Below are 19,827 nucleotides of genomic sequence, written 5' to 3'. Positions count from 1 at the left end.
GTGCTTCTATACATTGGGCCATTCACCACACGTGCACACACACACACGCACACACGCACACATGCACTCACACACATGCACACAGACAGGTGCACATACCCCCAGACCCTTCTCTTCATTCCGCTGCCCCCTCAGTTGAGACCCAAGGCTCCAGACTCTTCTGGGTCTGCAGCTCCTCAGTGACCCAGAGAACAAGATGATTTTCAACTCAGTACCTGCGTAAGGGGCCCAGGCATGACAAACTCTGAAGCTGTCGGGCTGGCCCAAGTGACATCCCCCGGCAACTCTCCACTTGTCTCTGCTCTCCACCTGCCCTTTCCCACCCCCACTGCAGAAATGCCAGAAAACCAAGCCTGCGGGCCTGGGGTCGCCGCCGCGAGCCTCCTGTTCCGAGGCTCAGAGCTTCTCCTCCCTGCACAGAGCGTGGGCTCTCTAGCCCCACTCGTGCATGGGGGACATCATGAGCAGGGTTGGGAAACTGCCCCTCCAGCCCCCATCTCAGCTTCTGGACTTCAGTCACTGACCGAGAATATATCCCGTGGCCACATTTTAATAGTCTCCAGTCTCAAGGCAACCAAACCTCTCCAAATCACACGGATAGCAGAGAACCCAGGCCATGCCCCCGTCGCCCCCGCACCAGGCCCCGCCCAGCTGCGGGGACCCCTCCGAGACAAAGATAGTTCTGCGTCCAGGGGACCTGTCGCCCGGAGCACCGGGGGCATCTGCGGTGAAGTTCGGTAGGGTCCTGGTGCTGCTGTGGCCTCTGGCTGGCACTGGTGGACGCTGTAGCTTGGTAACCTGCCTCCTCCCAGCTAACTCTGTACGGCTGCAGGGCCTCTGCCCCACGGCCACCCCACGGCCACCCCCAGCCAAGCGAGGCCTCCAATCTGTGGAGCCATGAGTGGCGTCAAAGCCACCATGCGGAACTGGGAGCAGCTAAAACAGGGATATCTCTGGCAAGACCCACCAGGAGAGGCTCCCACAGTCCACACAACCCCGCCTCACACTGACCTGTCCTGGGCTCAGCCAACCAAGCCAGAGATCTCTCACCTGCGGCACATGGAAGACATCACACAAATTAAAAGGGCAGCGTTTTCTCTCCCTCTTCTGGCCATTTTGGCATTTCAGGGCAAGCTTACTGTCTACTCACCGGTTCATAACTCACCTTGGTTTGTCTCGCCTCTCCATTTGCTTTCTCTCTTCTTCAAAGATTAAGTTAAAGCAACGCTAGGTCCACCCTGCGGGTGCGCCAGGCAGCACGGCGCTCCACCAGACAGAAGGGCAGCCATCTTCCTTCTAGTCCTCGGCCAGCGGTCGGCCCTGCTCACCTGCTTTCACTCCTCTCCAGCCGGCAGCTACGTTCTGTCCTCACCTGGGTCCACCTGAGCATCCATTTGTGCTTTGCACACACCTGCCTGGGTGCATGGGCCTGGTGTCCCCCCATCAATGCAATTCCAGGCTGTAGCCCATGAAGGGGTGCAGAGGGGACCCTGAAAGCTGAAGGCCTGCATTCATCTCATTGTTCGTTCCAGCGGACATGTGCTGTAGCTACTAGAGCTGAGGGCTCTGAGGCCGGCCTGCCTGGGTGCAGAGTTGGGCTCCACCAGCAGCCGGGCACGTGACCTGAACCGTGCCCCCACCCCCCAAACATCCCCGGGGCTCGCTGCTTGCCTGTTCCAGTACCTCCTCGTCAGGGAGTCTGGTCTGCTGGCTCACCCCTCTTCACCACTGTTTTCCTACCCGCACCCTGCTTCAATATTCTCAGCATTTATCGCTTGTTCATTAGATGTTCTTACCCACTTGGATGTAAGTCCCCAAGAGGAGATACCCGCCTCGGCCTGTGCCTCCAGCACCTCATACAGTGGGCATACTGTGGCTCAACGCTCATGAACGAATGAGTGAATGAGCTGCAGTGAGCTCCCTGACCTCGCTCTGCCTCCACTTACTTCTATGTAAAATGGGGATAGAAATAGACGTTCATCACAAGGGTGAGTGAGATTGAGAACCTGGCAATACTAAACACTCAACAAACTCAGCTAATAATTATTCACGGAGTGTTCATTGAACACCTACTATGAAAGACAAGATAAAAGTAGTAGTTCTGGGGCACCTGGGTGGCTCCAGTTGCTTAAGCGACTGCCTTTGCCTCAGGTCATGATCCTGGAGTCCAGGGATCGAGTCCCGCATCGGGCTCCCTGCTCAGCGGAGAGTCTGCTTCTCCCTCTCCTGCTCCCCCGTCTCGTGCGCTCTCTCTCTCTCTCTCTCATTCTCTCTCTCAAATAAATAAAATCTTTAAAAAAAAAAGTAGTAGTAGTTCTGAACGTTAGCTTTGGAACGGACTGCTCTGGTTCAAGTCCTGCCTCCACCACTCTGGATAAAATTCTTAAAATTTTATCTTGCTCACTTTGTTCCAGCCATACTGGCCTCCTGGCTCTTTCTGAGACTCCCCTGCACCTTCCACCCCAGGGTCTTTGCACATGCCCTCCCTCTGCCCTGAGTGCTCTTTCCTGGAATATCCATGGGTTCAGGCCCCAGCATCACTGTCTACACCCCCCCCCCGCCCCCGGGCACACCACAGGCCTGCCTCACGGGTTCTCTTTCTGTGCTGCTCCTTCCCTCCGGAAGACTCTCTCAACCCCTCACATCAGTGCAGATGCCTCCTGCGCACGAGGCCTTCCCTGGCCACCCCATCTAAAGCAGGCACTCCCCCGCCCCCGCCCTTCATTCTCTACCCCATTTCTTGCTTCCTTCATAACACTTACTGTGGGTGACTTGTTTGACTTGTATTTTACCTTGCCCATGAGTCAGGGACCAGAGCTGTCTTGTTCTCGCTTGTTCCCAACACGGAGCCCAGAACCTGGCACCCTGTAGGTCCCTAGGGTTTGAACACAAATGCCCCCTAAAGGCAAACACCGCCCACCTACTAATTATCCCCAAAGCCTCACGTGGGGTCTTCTACCGCAACAGTGTCCAGTTCATAGTTGCTCATTTTGGTGTGATTTGAGGTCTGAACCAGTCCTACTGCTGTAACTCATTCTATTGCAGATGCTGATTCTAATTGCTTGAAAACGAGTGGCGTCAGAAGCCAAGACTGTCACAGTCATAGTCGAACGAGTAAGTGTAGACATGCCCTTTCTCGTTTCTAATTTCCGAAAACCATTCATGAGACGAAGTACTCTAATAAGCTTGGACCACTGAATGTTTGAAGGGGACCAGGTGTCCCCCAAAGAAGACAGCAGAGAAGTTGACTTTTATAAATTGTTATCAAAATTACATTTCTTTCCCTTGGACATGGTGTTGTGAGAATTAAAATGACAAAGCAAAGAAATTGTCTAACCATGGTGAATTTCTGAATAAGGGTTTATTTCTCCTGCTCTGCTGAGGGTCCCTCTCTCTTAAGGACTCAGGGACAATAGTAAACACCATGTGCTGGCAATTCTCTTAGCCTTTCCCCGACCCTAAGACAGACCTACCCAGGGCCCAATCAAGTCTGCCAGGCTTGGTGCCAGTCACTTGATATGTGTAAAATCATAATCCTCCAACTTCTGCCATGAGGTAGGTACTCCTCTGATCCCGTTTTACAGATAACTGGAGAGATTACAATTACAGAGCTAGGAAGAGGTGAATTCAGGACCCAAACCCAGGCAGTTGGACAACTGGAATCAATTTTAACCACAACTCTAATGGAACAGGAGAAACACCAGCTTTTCATGAAAAACATCATTGTAGGACTGGTCTGCCCAGACTGGTGCGGCTATGGATTTTTAGTACCACCATACTGCCTGTCAGAAAGATCATTTGACTGTCATTTTATTAATTCCTAAGAATTAGTCCATGGTTCTACAGAGCAAGGACAGGCTGGGAGCCACGGCGTTTCTAGTCGGTATAAATCTGGTGTCCCTATATGTGTGTTTTATGATTGCTTTACTTTTTTTTTTTAGATTCTATTTATTTATTTGAGAGAGAGAGAGAGATCAGGAGCAGGGGGAGGGGTAGAGAGAGAAAGTGGACTCTCCGCTGAGCTGGGAGCCCAATGCGGGACTTGACCCCAGGACCCTGGGATTATGACCTGAGCTGAAGGCAGATGCTTAACCAGCTGAGCCACCCAGGTGTCCCTTATGATTGCTTTAATAGAAGACAGACATTTCACAGCCCAATAAGTGTCCAACTAGAGCACTCAGTCATAACATAGAAAATAACCCCAATAAAACAGCAATTTTCATGAGTTGATGAGAAATCGTACAACTTTTAGAATTTTTTTTTTTAATTTGTAAGTAACTTTTTTTTTCTTTCTCAAAAGGCCTCCAAAGTTCTCATCTATGGGAATTTGTGCGAGACCTGCTTCTTTCTCCTGAAGAAAACTGTGGCATTCTGGAATGGGAAGATAGGGAACAAGGTATTTTTCGGGTGGTAAAGTCAGAAGCCCTGGCAAAGATGTGGGGACAAAGGAAGAAAAATGACAGAATGACGTATGAAAAGTTGAGCCGAGCCCTGAGGTGAGTTAATAGTATGAAACGCATGCGCCTTCGGGCAGAGTTATATAAAATGGCCAGCCATAGAAAATTAAACTGTTTTTGCAGCTTTTTCCTTGATAATCGAAAGGTCATGAGACAACACTCTGGTTCTTAGTTACAGGTGGGATTATGGTTTGTAAACGGACACGCCATCCTTCTTCTTGGCAGCAGCCCTGGGGATCACTCTGAATGCAGGCCATCCCACACACGCACACACACAACTCGTTTTGACCTGAGTGTGGTGAGGCTTAGTCTTCATGGTGTCCGGGAAAGGTTTAAGTGTAAGCTGATAACAGGGTGTGGAAATACCAGGGTAACCAAAGACCAGCCTGGTCACCCGAGAGGAACGAGGAGAGTGTTTATGTTCTGCTGTCTTCCTGGGGTGCGGCCCCCCTTGCATTTCTCTTCTGCTATCTTTCTCAGGTACTACTACAAAACGGGAATTTTGGAACGGGTCGACCGAAGGCTAGTGTACAAATTTGGAAAAAATGCACACGGGTGGCAGGAAGACAAGCTATGATCTGCTCCGTCAAGCTCCTTGTACGGATTCCTTGTCTTCTAAAACAATCAATCGCATTGCAATAGACGTTTGAAAGTCTTTTCGTTGTTGTTGTCGTTTGCCTGCAAAGGCGCTGATAAAATTTCTCCACTTCTCAGCTTACATTTGGACTGAGTTGTTGTTGTCTGCTCCCTCGGTGACAGCAACCCTTGAAGGAATTCCTTCTTTTTTTCTTACCCATGGGAAGGAAGGAATGATCTTTTGTGGTACCTTGATCAAACATTCCTTCCCTAATCAAGATGCAGAAACACAAGAGCCCGTGCCATTGGTGCCTACTCTGAGGGAAAGGGTCCACTTCTGCCATGTGAGACCCATCCAGTGCTCCCCTTCCAAGGGCTCAAAAGTTTTCACATACTTGACTGTGGCACCTGGCAAAGGCAAACAGGAAAAGTGACTCTTTGGTAGTTAGTACAGTAGGGACGGGACGGGATGAGATGTGGGTAAGACAAGCCTCCTGTAGATTTTCAATCATTAAAGTCAAATGCCATAGAAAAGTTTCTTAATTAATAAAAGAGTGAATGCATCAAGCTGGGACATGATTGGATTTAGCATAGGTTCAAGTAAGTGTCTGAACCAGGGCATCTTTTGGGCCATTCAGCAAAACTCCCACGGCCATCTTTCTAGGGCCACACACTTAAAATTAGGCACATTATTACTTCCTGCTGAGTTTAGTCCCCCTCCTCTCCTGGTGGTGCGGGGTGGGGGGCGGGGCAGCAGAGTTAGTCCACAGGTCCTTGCGCTGATTTCCAAATCACCACTGTTTCTGATCCAGGCCGTCAACACCACAAAATTGTAACTTGCTGATTCTGCCTGTGGGCCCAGACATTAAACCTTTATAGAACTGGCCAGGGCCTGACAACTCTGTAATGGCCAATCACGATAAGTCTCCTTTGTTTTGTCTTCCTGGCATGTACTCAAGCTCTTAAAACGTATTTCCTTGACTAAAGTAGCGACAGTGAATTGCTATCAGTAAACGTTCATGGGTTAAAAGTCTGCACTGACATCTCCTCATCGCTCAGTGGTAGGGAAGCCGTTAGTGACCTACAGGAGGTGGCCTGCCCTGAGGACTGCTTCTCCGGCAGAGCAGGAAGCTCTGTGCCACCAGGCACTGAACCACGGGACAGGCTCAGGACCTCCGTGTTTAGAGCTTCACTTCAAAAGCAACGTGTTTAAAAAAAAAAAAAATGTGAATTACTGTAAAATAATCTATTTTTGGACTCATGTGTTTTCCAGGTGGATATAGTTTGTAAACAATGTGAATAAAATATTTAACATGTTAAAGTGTCTCTGTGTTGTTAAATTCGGCAAGGCAGACCGAGGAAAGTGTTAGTGACCTATTAGACCTTTGAGGACACTTCCATTGCCTAGCATTTTGGAGATGGAGATTTTTAAAGAGCCCCAGAAGATGCAAGAAATATAGGCAATGATCCTACCCACCACTTCTACATCCTAAGACAAAATGGACCATATGGGCCAGTGGGGCCTACAGATGTTTTTGTTTGGTACACACACACAATTTTTTTTTTTTTTTTTTTTTTTTTTGCTAGTTGTTTTGAGGCTTGGTTTTGTTTCTTACTATGAATTAGTTACCTCATCTAAAAATCAGGGAATTTACAGAAAAATCCAGATTTCCAGCTTCTTTTAAAAAATCGTATCTGGGGGCGCCTGGGTGGCTCAGATGGTTAAGCATCTGCCTTCGGCTCAGGTCATGATCCCAGGGTCCTGGGATCGAGTCCCGCATCAGGCTCCCTGCTCCTTGGGAGCCTGCTTCTCCCTCTGCCTCTCTCTCTCTCTCTCTCTCTGTCTCTCATGAATAAATAAATAAAAAGTTTTAAAAAAAAAATCGTATCTGGGGCGCCTGAGTGGCTCAGTTGGTTGGGCGACTGCCTTCGGCTCAGGTCATGATCCTGGAGTCCCTGGATCGAGTCCTGCATCGGGCTCCCTGCTCGGTGGGGAGTCTGCTTCTCCCTCTGGCCCTCCCCCCTCTCATGTGCTCTCTCTCTCTCTTTCTCTCTGTCTCAAATAAATAAAATCTTTTTAAAAAAATCGTATCTGGCAACGCTAGTTTCTTAATACTTTGTGGCAATAATTTCCTGGAGCTAAGTAGAAACGGCCCCTTTATGGGGCAGAGCACTTGGTCACCACGTCATACCTTCTTCCCAGACATTCAGCTTTGTTCTTGCATTATTGTGGTTTTGGTTTTTGTTTTTTTCGTACATCCAGAATGCTTGTACATTTTGAATTTGGGAACCCCGTCCCGGCCATCTAAAGAGGTAAGTACCATGTCAATGGACAGGATCAAAGCCCACAGTCCCACTAAAAGAAGAGATTGTCGGGTCGCCTGGGTGGCTCAGTCACTCAGTTTCTGCCTTCAGCTCAGGTCATGATCTCAGGGTCCCTGGCCATCGGGCTCCCTGCTCCGTGGGAAGACTGCTTCTCCCTCTCCCACTCCCCCTGCTTGTGTTCCCTCTCTCACTGTCTCTCTCTGTCAAGTAAATAAATAAAATCTTTAAAAAAAAATAAAAATAAGAGATTGTCCAGAAAATTGGAAATGTGCTAACAGGAAGTAACTAGGAGCTTCCAGGCAGAGCTTGGAAGGGGCAGAACCAAGAAGCTGAGGCAGGGGGATGAAGGGGAATGAAGTGGGGTCAGAGCAGCTGGGGGAAGGGAAGTGGGGGGGGAAGAGTAACAGGGGCCTCAAGCAATTCACAGAAAAAAGAATTTATCTGTCTGCCACTCAAGAAGTTTTCCCCCAGGGGCACCTGGGTGGCTCAGTCGTTAAGTGTCTGCCTTCTGCTCAGGTCATGATCCCAGGGTCCTAGGATCGAGCCCCGCATCGGGCTCCCTGCTCAGCGGGAAGCCTGCTTCTCCCTTTCCCACTCCCCCTGCTTGTGTTCCCTCTCTTGCTGTGTCTCTCTCTGTCAAATAAATAAATAAAATCTTTAAAAAAAAAAAAGTTTTCCCCTTAAAAAACCATTAAATCAGCCTCCCTTTGTATTAGGTTCCTAGTGCTACCCATGACAAATTACCAAATTTGGAGGCTTAAAACAAAAGAAATTAATTCTCTCCCAGTTCTGGAAGCTGGAAGTCTGAAATCAAGGTATTGGCACAGCCACGCCCCTCCCTAGGCTCTCGGAAAGAATCCTTCCTTGCCTCCTTCAGCTTCTGGTGGTTCCAGGCCTCCTTTGCTTACGGCTACAAGATTCCAATCTCTGCCTCCATCAGCATGTGACCTGCCCCTCCTTCTCCCCTTTGGCCTCTAAAAGAATACTCATCATTGGATTTAGAAACCATCTGAATAATCCAGGATTATCGTATCTTGAGACCCTTCACTTAATGACATCTGTAACTCTTTTCCAAATAAGGTCACCTTCACAGGTTCTGGAGGTTGGGACATGGTCCTCCTATTGGAGGACATCATTCAACCCACTATACTCTTTAAAATGTGAACTTAAACATATAGCTTCATGACACAATTCATTGAAGAATGGAAAATACAAAGAGCTGCTTAAAATACCCCACTTTGAGCAAACGATACCAAAGCAAAACAAAAACCTAAAACAATGATGTAAAATTTACTTATCAAACAGTGAAATGAGAGAGTAAGATTCTTTATAAAAAAGATCACAATAGAGCTTTCCATAGAAAACTTTCAGTATATTCATATGTGATTATTTAAAATTGTCCAAAATTCTAACCCTGGGGCACCTGGGTGGCTCAGATGGTTAAGCATCTGCCTTCGGCTCAGGTCATGATCCCGGGGTCCTGGGATGGGGGCCCCGCATCTGGCTTCTTGCTCAGCAGGAAGCCTGCTTCTCCCTCTCCCACTCCCCCTGCTTGTGTTCCCTCTCTCGCTGTCTCTCTCTCTGTCAAATAAATAAATAAAATCTTAAAAAAAATTTTTTTTAATTAAAATAAAATAAAATTGTCCAAAATTCAAAAGTATACAGAACTTTTTGAGTTCACCTCTACCAACCTTTCACATCTTTAAAAGCTCTGGTAAGGGTTTTAAAGCCTTCAATTTGTCTTATCAATTCATTTAAAGTGAAATTTGGCCATTTGCTTTGTGGTACCACGAACTAAGAGGCAAAGATATGGCCAAGTAGCTTGGCCACTTTTCTCTCAGAAAAGCATGTGCTAAGTTCTTAAAACTCATTTCCTTAGTAGATAAGTTAAAGTGATACTCCTTTATTAGGGAAACACAAAATTAATGTATTTTTAAACCAAAATTCTGACACTGAATTTGAAAAGAACAAGGAGATCCTTCCCAGAGCTTAAAAGCCCAGATCTAGTCCTCTTTTCAGAAGAGCAAGCAATTGATTTTAAAATACCAGGAGCTGAGGGGCACCCAGGGGAATGCAGTCAATTGAGAGTCTGACTCTTGGTTTCAGCTCAGGTCATGATCTCAGGGTTGTGAGATCGAGTCCCACATTGGCTCCATGCTCAGCCCGGAGTCTGCTTGAGTTTCTCTCTTCCTTTTACTCTGCCCCTCCCACTCATGCACACACTCCCTCTCAAATAAATAAATAAATCTTTAAAAATAAATAATATAATAAAATAACAGTTGATCTTTAGACAGTGGTGTGCCAGAGGTTAAGTGAAATGCCTTTTAAGGTGAGAATATGAGAAATGAAAACATGTATCCACACAAAAGCATATACCAGAACGTTCACAGCAGCATTATTAATAGTAGCCAACAAGTGGAGACACCACATGTCTATTGACTGATGAATGGGCAGATAAAACACAGCATATCTATACAATGGAATATTATTTGGCAATAAAAGGAAATGAAGTACTAACACATGCCGCAACATGTAAGAACTTTGAAAACATTATGCTAAGTGAAAGAAGCCAGTCGAAAAGACCATACACTGTAGGACTCCATTTAAGTGAAATGTGCATATCTAACACAGCAGCTAGATGGGCGATGGTCAAGAGTTGGCGCAGGATTCAGTTGGGGGAATGGTGAGTGATTGCTAATGGTACAGGGTTTTTGGGGGGCGAGGGGGTGCCAAAACTGTCCTAATATCGATTGTGATGATTACACAACTCTGTGTATATACTAAAAACCACTGAATTGTATACTTTGTTTGAATTTTATTGTATATAAATTATCTCCAAAAAGCCCTTATTTTTTTTTAAAAAAAGAGGTTCCAATGATCCACTGTGTCAAACACTGCTAAGAGACCACGTGAGTCAAGAATGACTATTGTCATTATTGTGCTAAAATATATATAATACAAAATTTAATATTTTAACTTTTTTAAAGATTTATTTATTTATTAGAGAGAACAGAGGGGAGGGGTAGAGAGAGGGAGAGAGTCTCAAGCAGACTCCGTGCTAAGCGTGGAGCCCGACATGGGGTTCAATCTCATGACCCTGAGACCATGACCTGAGCTGAAACCAAGAGGCAGTCTCTTAACCAACTGCGCCACCCAGGCACCCCTATTTTAACCATTTTTAAGTGTACAATTCAGTGGCATTAAATACACTCACAATGTTGTGCAACCGTTACCACCATCCATCTCCAGAACTTTTTTCTGTTGCCAAACTGAAACTCTGTAACCATTAAACACTATCTGTTTCCCCCTCCCGCAGCCCTGGGGACCCCATAGGGACCTGATATAAGTGGAACAATACTATATTTGTCCATCTGCATCTGGCTTATTTCCCTTGTGTCATGTCTTCAAGGGTCATCCATGTTCTAGCATGTGTTAGAATTTCCTTCCTTTTTAAGTCTGAATAATATTCCATTGTCTGGATATACCAAATTTTGTTTATTCATACATCCCTCAATGGACACTTGGGTTTTTTCCACCTTTTGGACATTGTGAGTAATGGTGCTATGAACACCAGGTGAACACATATCCCTTCAAGTCACTGCTTGCACTTCTTTTGGGTATACACCCAGAAGTGGCATTGCTGGATGGGACCATTGGGTTTTAGCAGCACGGAAGCCACTGGTGACCTTGGCAAGGGCAGCCTGACTGTAGTAGGTTCAAGGGAGAATAGAAGACAGGAGGGATAGCAAGTAAAGGAAATTCTTTTAAGATATTTTTCAACAAAGGGGGTAATAACAGGAGAGCCCTATGAGGGCAAGAGAGGATTTGATGAGACTTGGAAGAGCAGGTTTGCAAGCTAACAGGAATGAGGTAGGAGAGGGCAGGGGGAACCAAGAGCAGGAGGGAAGGCATGGGGCCAGTGCGCATGCGAGGTCTGGCCTTCAGCAGGAGCAGAACTCATCTCTGTCAACAGGAAGGAGAGCATGGGGATGGTGATGCTGGCAAGCTGGAAGACTCTGGTGGAGGAAAAGATAAGGAAGTTATTCTATCCTTGGTGAATTAAGGAGCTGAAGGGAGAGGGGGAGCCAAGTGGGGGTTCCGAGGAGGGAAAAACAGATTTCCAGGCAGCACTGAGGGCTCACTTGAGGTTTGTGGTCAAATTTTAAAAAGCCCAGTCAACAGGGCTGTGGTTTGGTTCGGCCATGGTCATTTCCAGTGCAAGAACTGAGTCACCGAGAGGCGTCCTTGACCAAAGCTGAGTTCTGGAGTAGTTATTATTTAGAACTAGATAAAACGTAAACTAAGTAAGAAGGGAAGTAAGGACACAAAGAGGGTGAAGACCATTGAGAACTAATTGGAAATTCTAGTAGTGTCGAAGAACTAGTGGGAGGGGAAGTCTATGGTAAATTAATGTTCAGATAGAGTCACACACACACGCACAGAGTCACCTCCATGGGTGGAGTACAATTCCTCACCCTTGGATTTTGGGTTTAGCCATATGACTTGCTTTGGCCAGTGAAATATTAGTGGGCATGACATGAACAAAGGCTTGAAAAACACTTGTGCAATTGGGATTTCACTCTTGCAGTCTCAATTTCCCGAGAAAGGAAAAAGAGTAGGTTTCCTTTTCTTGCATTCTTGCACTTCTGCCATCACTATGGACTAGCCATCACCATGCGTCCCAGGAGGATGAGAGACGTGTGACACAGAGCCACATCAACAAGCTGCCACAACTGAGCCCAGCCTAGATCAGCCAATCCCTAGCTGACTTGGATACATGAGTGATACATGATTATTATTTGAAGTCACTCAGTTTTGAGGTGGTTTGTTACAAAGCAAAAGCTGAACAAGATGGGGTCCTAGGGGGGCTGAGCTGGAAAGAAGTGGTGGTCAAGGTCAAATATTTTGAATAATCATCACACAACCCTAGGGAGATAGAACAATTATTGGTCCCACTTAGAGATGAGGGAACTAATAGAGAGTGAAGCAACGTGCTCAAATATCCACAGGTGGAAAACGGCAGAGCATGGATTTGAATCTTGGTCTCTGTGGTTCTAAAGCCTCTGTAATATACCACCTCTTATTACTAATTTTATTCTTATAAATTTGGCTCAGAAACTCTTAAGATATATCTTAATGTCACTTAAAAGGAAAGTAATTCAGTACTACTTCCCAGGAAGTAAAACCTAACTGAGGAAGTTAACCTTATCAATATTTACCTTTGAAAATTATAAAAAGAGGTCTCCAGAGCAAAAGTGGAGACACTTCCAGGTGTCAGATCCTTACATACTGGAAACTTGTTAGATACATGTGATTTGTAACTGCTGACTTATTTCTAGACGACAGAATAGACCAAAGCAGAAAATTATCTCAAAAATTCCATCTTTGTGCTTACAACCAATTTTTAAATAAACTCCTTCCCCGTCGTCAAATTATGTTAATTTTTATGAGTTTATCTTATATATTTAATACTGTAAAAAGCCAGAATTGTAGTGAAGTCACTATATTGAAAGTATTCACCACTAGGCACAAATGGACAATTTTACTTTCTATGTTGACAAATATAATAGTTTCCAAGCAAACACAAGTATAGGAAGGATTTAGGCGGGAGAATTTGGCAGGGGGGTTAAAAAAAGTTTTAGCTAAAAGACTGCAAGTTTGTATCTACTAGGAGTCCAATGGTTTCCTGAAGCCCAAGATCTCAGGGAATTCCTGTGAGTACAAACTGGTTTTGAAGAGCTGGGGTGAAGGGAATAAGCATTTTCAAAGAAAACAGGTTTCATTTAGTACTCAAGAACTCACCTCTAGAGCATTCCACTCGATTTTAAGCATGATAGGCAAAGATGAGTTAAAGAAAAAAAGAAAGAAAAGAACAGGAGGTTCTTAAATAAAAATTCATAATCAGATAAGGAAGTAAGTTAATGGACAAGAGATCTAAGTAATTTTCAAAGTTGGGAAATTTGCTATTTTCCCAATAGAATTAAAAGTTCTGGTCCGCAGTGTCTCAGAAAGCTGTGTCTAAAGGCTACTGGTTTAAACAAATAATATAGTATCCTTGTGATATTGGTATTTTCAGTTTTAAGGGTAAACATCTGATAATACAGGATATTTAGATTAAGAGTCCAAGTTATAATGGAGCCAAAAGAAATCAAATACCATTCTTCTTATGTACAGATTATTTTATTGTAAAAATGTAGCAATTACAAATCAGTCTGTTGCAAAATCAATGCTATATTAGCATAGATGTAATTCCAAATTTAAAAACATCTGATCAGTTCCAGGCAGGAATAAGCATTAAGCTATGATGTCAATGAATTATTTTCAGTGCATTAAATGTGTGTTTTTCCTATATGGAACTGAGAAAACTTAAAATTTCTGAGTAGATGATCTTTTCTTCTTATATAATTATAGCCAATTTTTATAAATTAAGGCCATGAGATGATATGTAAACATACTGATTTCACCGAGATTTTTTTCTTATCAAATAAAATCATATTTCTGCCAGAAACTTTCATTCTAGTCATTTTAAGTGCATAATCCAACCGTCAAAAGCAAATACATTTTCTTTTACATCATTGTTAAGCCCTACCAGTTTTTCCCCCTAGGGAAATAGCACTAAAAGCCACTGTTACATTACTTGCTATAGAAACCTGGATTATCATTTTAAAGACATAAGCTTGCATTTGTGCACCTAGCACAGGAGAATCTTCTATCCGGCGAAGAGTGGGTAAATGTGTGAACACCACGCTTTGCTTCACAGGCGGAGAGCAACTCGGGGCGGGCCCAGGGCTCCGACTCTCACAGGTTGGCTTTCTCCTTTGCAGCCAGGTGAGAACCATGCTGCATAAAGGTGTGAATCGCGTTCTGTTTTAAAAGAACAAGACCAGCAGGCTAATTAACTCACTCAGCAGCAGCAACTTGGTATTCACCTTAGCTTTAATTTGTGCTCAAATGAAGATAATAACCATTGGGAATTGCATTTACTTACACTACCTTATGGGGTCCAAAGCTAAAGTGAAGAGGATGTGCTTGGCAGGTGAGTTCTTTACCTATCAAGTAAGTGTCTGAACAGCTTGAAAAATCTAATAGTTGTCCCTGAGAAGAATCATCACAAAAGGAAACCAAACTATCCAATCCAGTCTGATCCAGGACACCCTTCCTTTACCACAGCCAGGCTGCTCTGGGCTCACCTTAGGTTTCTCAGCGTTGTATTTGTCCAAAAGAGCCTGAATGCGGGCCCCATAGTCAGGATGGACATCACTGAAGTTCTTGACCTGAAACCAAATGAAAAGAATGTAAATATGACCCCACCCCCCTCCTAGGCCAGCCCCCGGCGTGTGCAGCACAGTGTTTACTCTGTAGGGGAGGAAGGAAGGCAGAACAACACAGTGTTTAACAACACAGAGCAAGATTTGGGGGATCCGGGGAAAACCTTGGCACATACTGGCTGAGCAACCTTGGATAAGTCATTCCTCTGAGCTTCAGTGTCCACTCCCAATAAAATGAACAACATAATTAAACCTACCTCAGAGAATGAGGAGAGCGGCACTTAGTGCATGTAAGGAGCCGACCTTAGGGTGACTCAACAAGTCTCAGCGATTTGTATAACGAGATGGGCCCAGACACCGCCTGAGTTTCAAGCCAGGTATACACAAACAGTGGCCCGTGCTGGGCAACTCCACAGACTTGGAGCAGGAACTCCCGACCATGGGCTGATTCCGAGTGGAAAGCATGAAGGGGGCATCGTGAACCCCGAGGAAGCCCTACAGCTTCAGCACATGCGAGCGAAGAAGGCCAAGGGTTCAAGCCCAGTTGTGCTACTTACACACTGTCCCACTCGTTCTTATCAGTGAGATAAAACCTGCCCCACCTACCTCACAGAGCAACCACCCAGCTCTCTGCTACAGACAGCAATGTGTAAATAGTGCCCCAGCAATTTAAAAGGTTATTTTTATATATACATTTGTGAAAGACAGTTAAAGACATAGAACTTTGCCTACAGAGAAGCGCCCAGCCTGCTGGTACTTGTCTCCAGGCTTTGAACACATCCCAGAGAGCCCCTTTGAACAGAGAAGCAGCAACCAAGACACAAGGCAACTGTGGGGTTGTCTCAGTTTCCAAGAAGCTGACCCCTGTGGCAGGCCCGAAAACTGCAAGTGAGAAGGCTCCACGCAGCAGTGAGCTCCCATCAGAAATTCCCTGGCACCTCAGCCCAGAAGTTCAGCCTGAGTTTTGGAAGCAGCTCAGTTCTCCCCAGAGAGCATCCAAGTTTCTAGTTGCTTCTGAAGGAGGGTCAGGTGTCATGACACCGAGTGGTTAGACAGGATTCACAACACAAAAATGCAATCCATATTTCTTTTCTTCTAAAGTCAAAGCAAAATTGTGGCAGGACCCACATTTTTATATTGGACATGACTCTGGCACAGAATTTGGCCACAGTCAATGAAGAGCATAGAACAGAATTCACCCTGAATTCAACTCAATTATTATACACTAGACAAGGAGCTAAAGGATCAATGGATACGCCACATTCACTAGAGATAAAACATGCAGAGAAAAGAATCGGAGGTGGGCTGGGGATTTGTACTAATTATTTTAAGTTCGATTAATAGAATAGAAACGACACTTCCTTTTAAGGGGTCTCTCACACAGCTGCACTCTCTTCTCCGGCCAGCAGATGTCACCCGTCAGCTTACAAAATATCACTCACCGCTTTCTTCTGGATGAAAAGCTGTGCGTCCTTCAGATGGCCAGCAATGTTCTCACATAGGCGTTTCCTCTCCTCTTCACTCAGCACCTTCGTATAGAACGTCCGTACCTGCTCAGGGAAAATGCATGGTGCAGAGAGTCAAATAAGCAGTCTGTCATGAACAAAACTCACCCAATGTTCCACTTTTGAAATGAAAAAGCAAGACTTCTCATTGATATAAGAAAAAGTGTTTAGAATTTAAGGATAATTTAAAATTCTAGTGAAAACTGTCATTTGTGTGGAGTTCCTCACTTTTTGTTTTGTGGAACAGGAAGAATTCAGTTGATAATAGCTCACAACTGCCTCTTAGTAATGTCCTTTGTAGTCATATTTATATGTCTCTTATAAACAAAACACACAGTATAGCCTACAATTAAGAATCCCACCACACCTTGCTACTGACAAGTCCAGAATGGGCAAGCTGTCATCAAATGGAAACTTCGCATACTCCAACCTTTGTTCAATTCATCCAGAACCACAGAGGAAAAAACCCTACTTCATTAATATATACCCTTAGTTTTTCAGAAGCCAAGTGAAATCCTGGAGAAGACACGTTAGTAGTCATACTTTATTTATATGATTGAGCTTACCTCTAAAATGAATATCAATAGATTAAAATGAAAAATAGGAGCTTAGAAGTAAGGTATATGAGTCCTAAGGGTTTTGCTCACTTCTAAAATCAACCATTTCTAAGTACAGCTATGATTTTATTCTAACATTTCATTCATTCATTCATTCAACCAGAACTTATTTATAAAGTCCCTATAATATACCAGGCACCATTCTATGTCCTGTTCTACTAATATTTATAAAGTCCAAAAATATCCAATTATCCAAAGTATCAAATTCATAAAATGTCAAAATGTTCATAGCTTTTAAGTGTGTCATCAAATATCAAGCCATAAAAACATTTTTTAAAAATTTGAACAAAATTTACATTTGATACTAAAGTTCAAAAAATCAAATTTTTGACAAGAACACAATCCAATCACAGCACTGCATTATGGGGATTTTCTCAGATCTATCCCCCAATTCACTAATTCTCTCTTCAGCTGTATCTAACATATTGCTTAACCAACCACTGAGTCACTGTGTCTGTTGAATTTTTATTTGAAAGATATTTTTTGTTTCTAAAAACATCTATTTGGTTCTTTCTTAAATCTATTTGTTTTTGTTTTCCCATATCTTATTTTTATCTGATAGATCATATTCCTTTCTCTATCTCCTTTAATACAGTATACACGCTTATTTCAAAGCTCTTTTAGATTATTCTATCACGTACATGATTCTTCCATCTATTGCATGTGTAATTTCTCAGGGCACTGGATTTCCTTACATGTATTGTAATTCTTCCCTGGGACTCATCTCCAACAGGAGTTATCTTCTGCAGAAACACCTGCAGAAACACCTGGGTCCAAATTGTGAAGGTGTCTTGTGATTTTTTTCACCATCTCTGCAAAGGCCTAGAAGGGTTCACTGACTCATTGTTTCTCAGGTCAGAACTTCTAGGTGGTTCTAAGTGGAACAAGAATGCAGAGACCTCACTGGAGAGGAAAGGGACGCCCAATTTCTCAGGAAGTCTAGAGCCCACAGGCTGGCAAGCTGCAGCCTGCCTCTGTCTGGTGGGTAGTTTTTCCCATGGAGTACCAGCTCCTGGCTCTCATCATTATGTCATATGTCAAGAGCCCAGTTCTAGCTCTCTGCAACACATGGAGCCTGCAGCCTAAACTCCAAGCCCCTTGGAGTCATAAAATCTTAATAAGATGTAAATAGGGTCTGGTTATCCACCATGTTCATGCACTATTGTGATTCCATTTCTAGAACCCAGAGATTTGTTTGTTAGCTCAATTACTTTTTTTTTAATTTTTTAATCTAGCATGTCCATGTATGACAAGTAGAAGTGAGGCCTCCTACATCCCATCAATCTACCATCAAACTAAAAGGAAACTGGTCCTGCAATTCCACCGGTGTGCTGGAGCCCAGTTGCTCATGAGACCAGATTGTCATCTTTTTAAGAATTTTGTGAGTTGTTAAACACGGCCGTTATTAAAACTTCAAGTACCTAAACTTACAATTAAATTATATTACAAACAAAAATAATAAACCTTCAAAATGTATGGTTTCCCAATTAATACATATTACTTATGTTCCTGAGATTATTTGTGTCTACTGTATCACTATGATAGAACTACTACATAATAGTGTGATATGGAACCTCATGTCCCAAAGCCACAGATTCAGTGACACCATGGTGCTAGCTGGAAATCAGCTGTAGGGAATATTTTCATCAGGAAAATTGACAAACACTATAGGGCGCCGGGATGGCTCAGTTGGTTAAGCCGCTGCCTTTGGTTCAGGTCATGATCTCAAGGGTCCTGGGATTAATTCCCTGTCAGGCTCCCCGCTAAGCAAGGAGCCTGCTTCTCCCTCTGCCCCTCCCCCTGCTTATGCTCTCTCTCAGATAAATTAAATCTCTAAAAAAAAAAAAAAAAAAAGAGAGGGGCGCCCTGGGTGGCTCAGTCATTAAGTGTCTGCTTTCAGCTCAGGTCATGATCTCAGAGTCCTGGGATCGAGCCCCGCATCGGGCTCCCTGCTCCGCGGGAAGCCTGCTTCTCCCTCTCCCACTCCCCCTGCTTGTGTTCCTCCTCTCGCTGTCTCTCTCTCTCTGTCAAATAAAGAAATAAAATCTTTAAAAGTAAATAAATAAAATTTTTTAAAAAGAGAGAAAGAAAACTGACAAACACTATAAACCAGGGCTTTTCCCCTCTGCACATGACTGTTAATATTTATCAACATAGCACTCAATAAAACCCATATGAAATACTTGCTCTCTTAGAGATCTGGTTAATCTAGCTCCAAGAGGTTAACAAAAAAAGCACATGTACAAACACAAAGGTAAACAGCACCCCTATCTCAGCATGTGGACAAGACAGGTGCAACGTAAATAGTATGGAACCCTTACCCATCTGAGCCTGGCATCAGCAGTCACGCTGCTCAGGCAAAAGGCAAGCAGGGCTTGAAAGTCAAACTGAAGAAGTCTCCAAGGTGCTCTGATCTGCATATCCTTACACCTGACTAGCAGCCACCAATGTACATACAACTCAGCTGCTCACTATAGGGGGACACAGACCCCACACACGGGATGGCTATTCAATTTTATTAGCCAGATAAAGATTCCAAATGGATTTATCAGCTCCAACACTCTAACCATAGACCTTTGATAGCAGGACCAAACTCTTTTTAAAGGAAATGTGATATTTTTACTACTATATACAAATTGAATGATTTTTTTTCTTTAGTAAGCTTTTTAAGTGTAACGGCCCTACAGTAAAGGGTACTAACCCTAAGTGTGAGGTTCAATGATTTTTCAGTGAACACACTACACAACCACCACCCAGATGAAGAATGAACATCATTCACACCTCAGAAATCTCCCCACCAGAGTCCCTCCTCCCAGTCATTATCCCTCTTTCTCCAACTGCCTCCCCAAAGGCAATTCTTTTGATTTCTAATATTTTAAATGTGTTCTGCCAAATGTGCTTATCCAAGCTCTTGTTGAACATATGGGTAACAGGAACAGTCTTGTACGTGTCTTCTGGTGCTCATATGTACACATTTCTATTAGGTTCCTACACAACAGTGTACTTTACTAGGGTCAAAAGACACACACGTGTAGCTTGAATGGATCCTGAGACACAGTTCTCCAAAACAGCTGAACTA

General features: G+C 44.1%; 2 protein-coding genes across 4 annotated transcripts in view; one reads left to right on the top strand and one right to left on the bottom strand.

Annotated features, from left to right (window-relative positions):
* ELF5 (E74 like ETS transcription factor 5) overlaps positions 1-6,333 on the top strand; it is a 29,243-nt gene extending 22,910 nt beyond the window's left edge. For all 3 annotated transcript variants that reach the window (XM_027577990.2, XM_027577991.2, XM_027577992.2), the window contains exons 5-7: positions 3,046-3,114; positions 4,301-4,496; positions 4,938-6,333. In XM_027577990.2, the coding sequence (XP_027433791.1) occupies positions 3,046-3,114; positions 4,301-4,496; positions 4,938-5,034 (362 nt within the window). In that variant the 3' untranslated portion in view covers positions 5,035-6,333. The remainder of the gene's footprint in view (positions 1-3,045; positions 3,115-4,300; positions 4,497-4,937) is intronic.
* A 7,183-nt stretch (positions 6,334-13,516) lies between these two features.
* The window catches only part of CAT (catalase), a 37,021-nt gene continuing 30,710 nt past the window's right edge, over positions 13,517-19,827 (bottom strand). The window contains exons 11-13 of the mRNA XM_027581377.1: positions 16,069-16,176; positions 14,549-14,632; positions 13,517-14,222 (exon numbers count right to left, since the gene is read on the bottom strand). Coding sequence (XP_027437178.1) covers positions 14,157-14,222; positions 14,549-14,632; positions 16,069-16,176 — 258 coding nt within the window. The 3' untranslated portion in view covers positions 13,517-14,156. The remainder of the gene's footprint in view (positions 14,223-14,548; positions 14,633-16,068; positions 16,177-19,827) is intronic.

The sequence above is a fragment of the Zalophus californianus genome, chromosome 11, assembly GCF_009762305.2.
Source record: "Zalophus californianus isolate mZalCal1 chromosome 11, mZalCal1.pri.v2, whole genome shotgun sequence".
Taxonomy (NCBI): Eukaryota; Metazoa; Chordata; class Mammalia; order Carnivora; family Otariidae; genus Zalophus; species Zalophus californianus.
The sequence above is the reverse complement of the archived record's forward strand: the minus strand, read 5'-3'. Positions and strand labels throughout refer to the sequence as shown.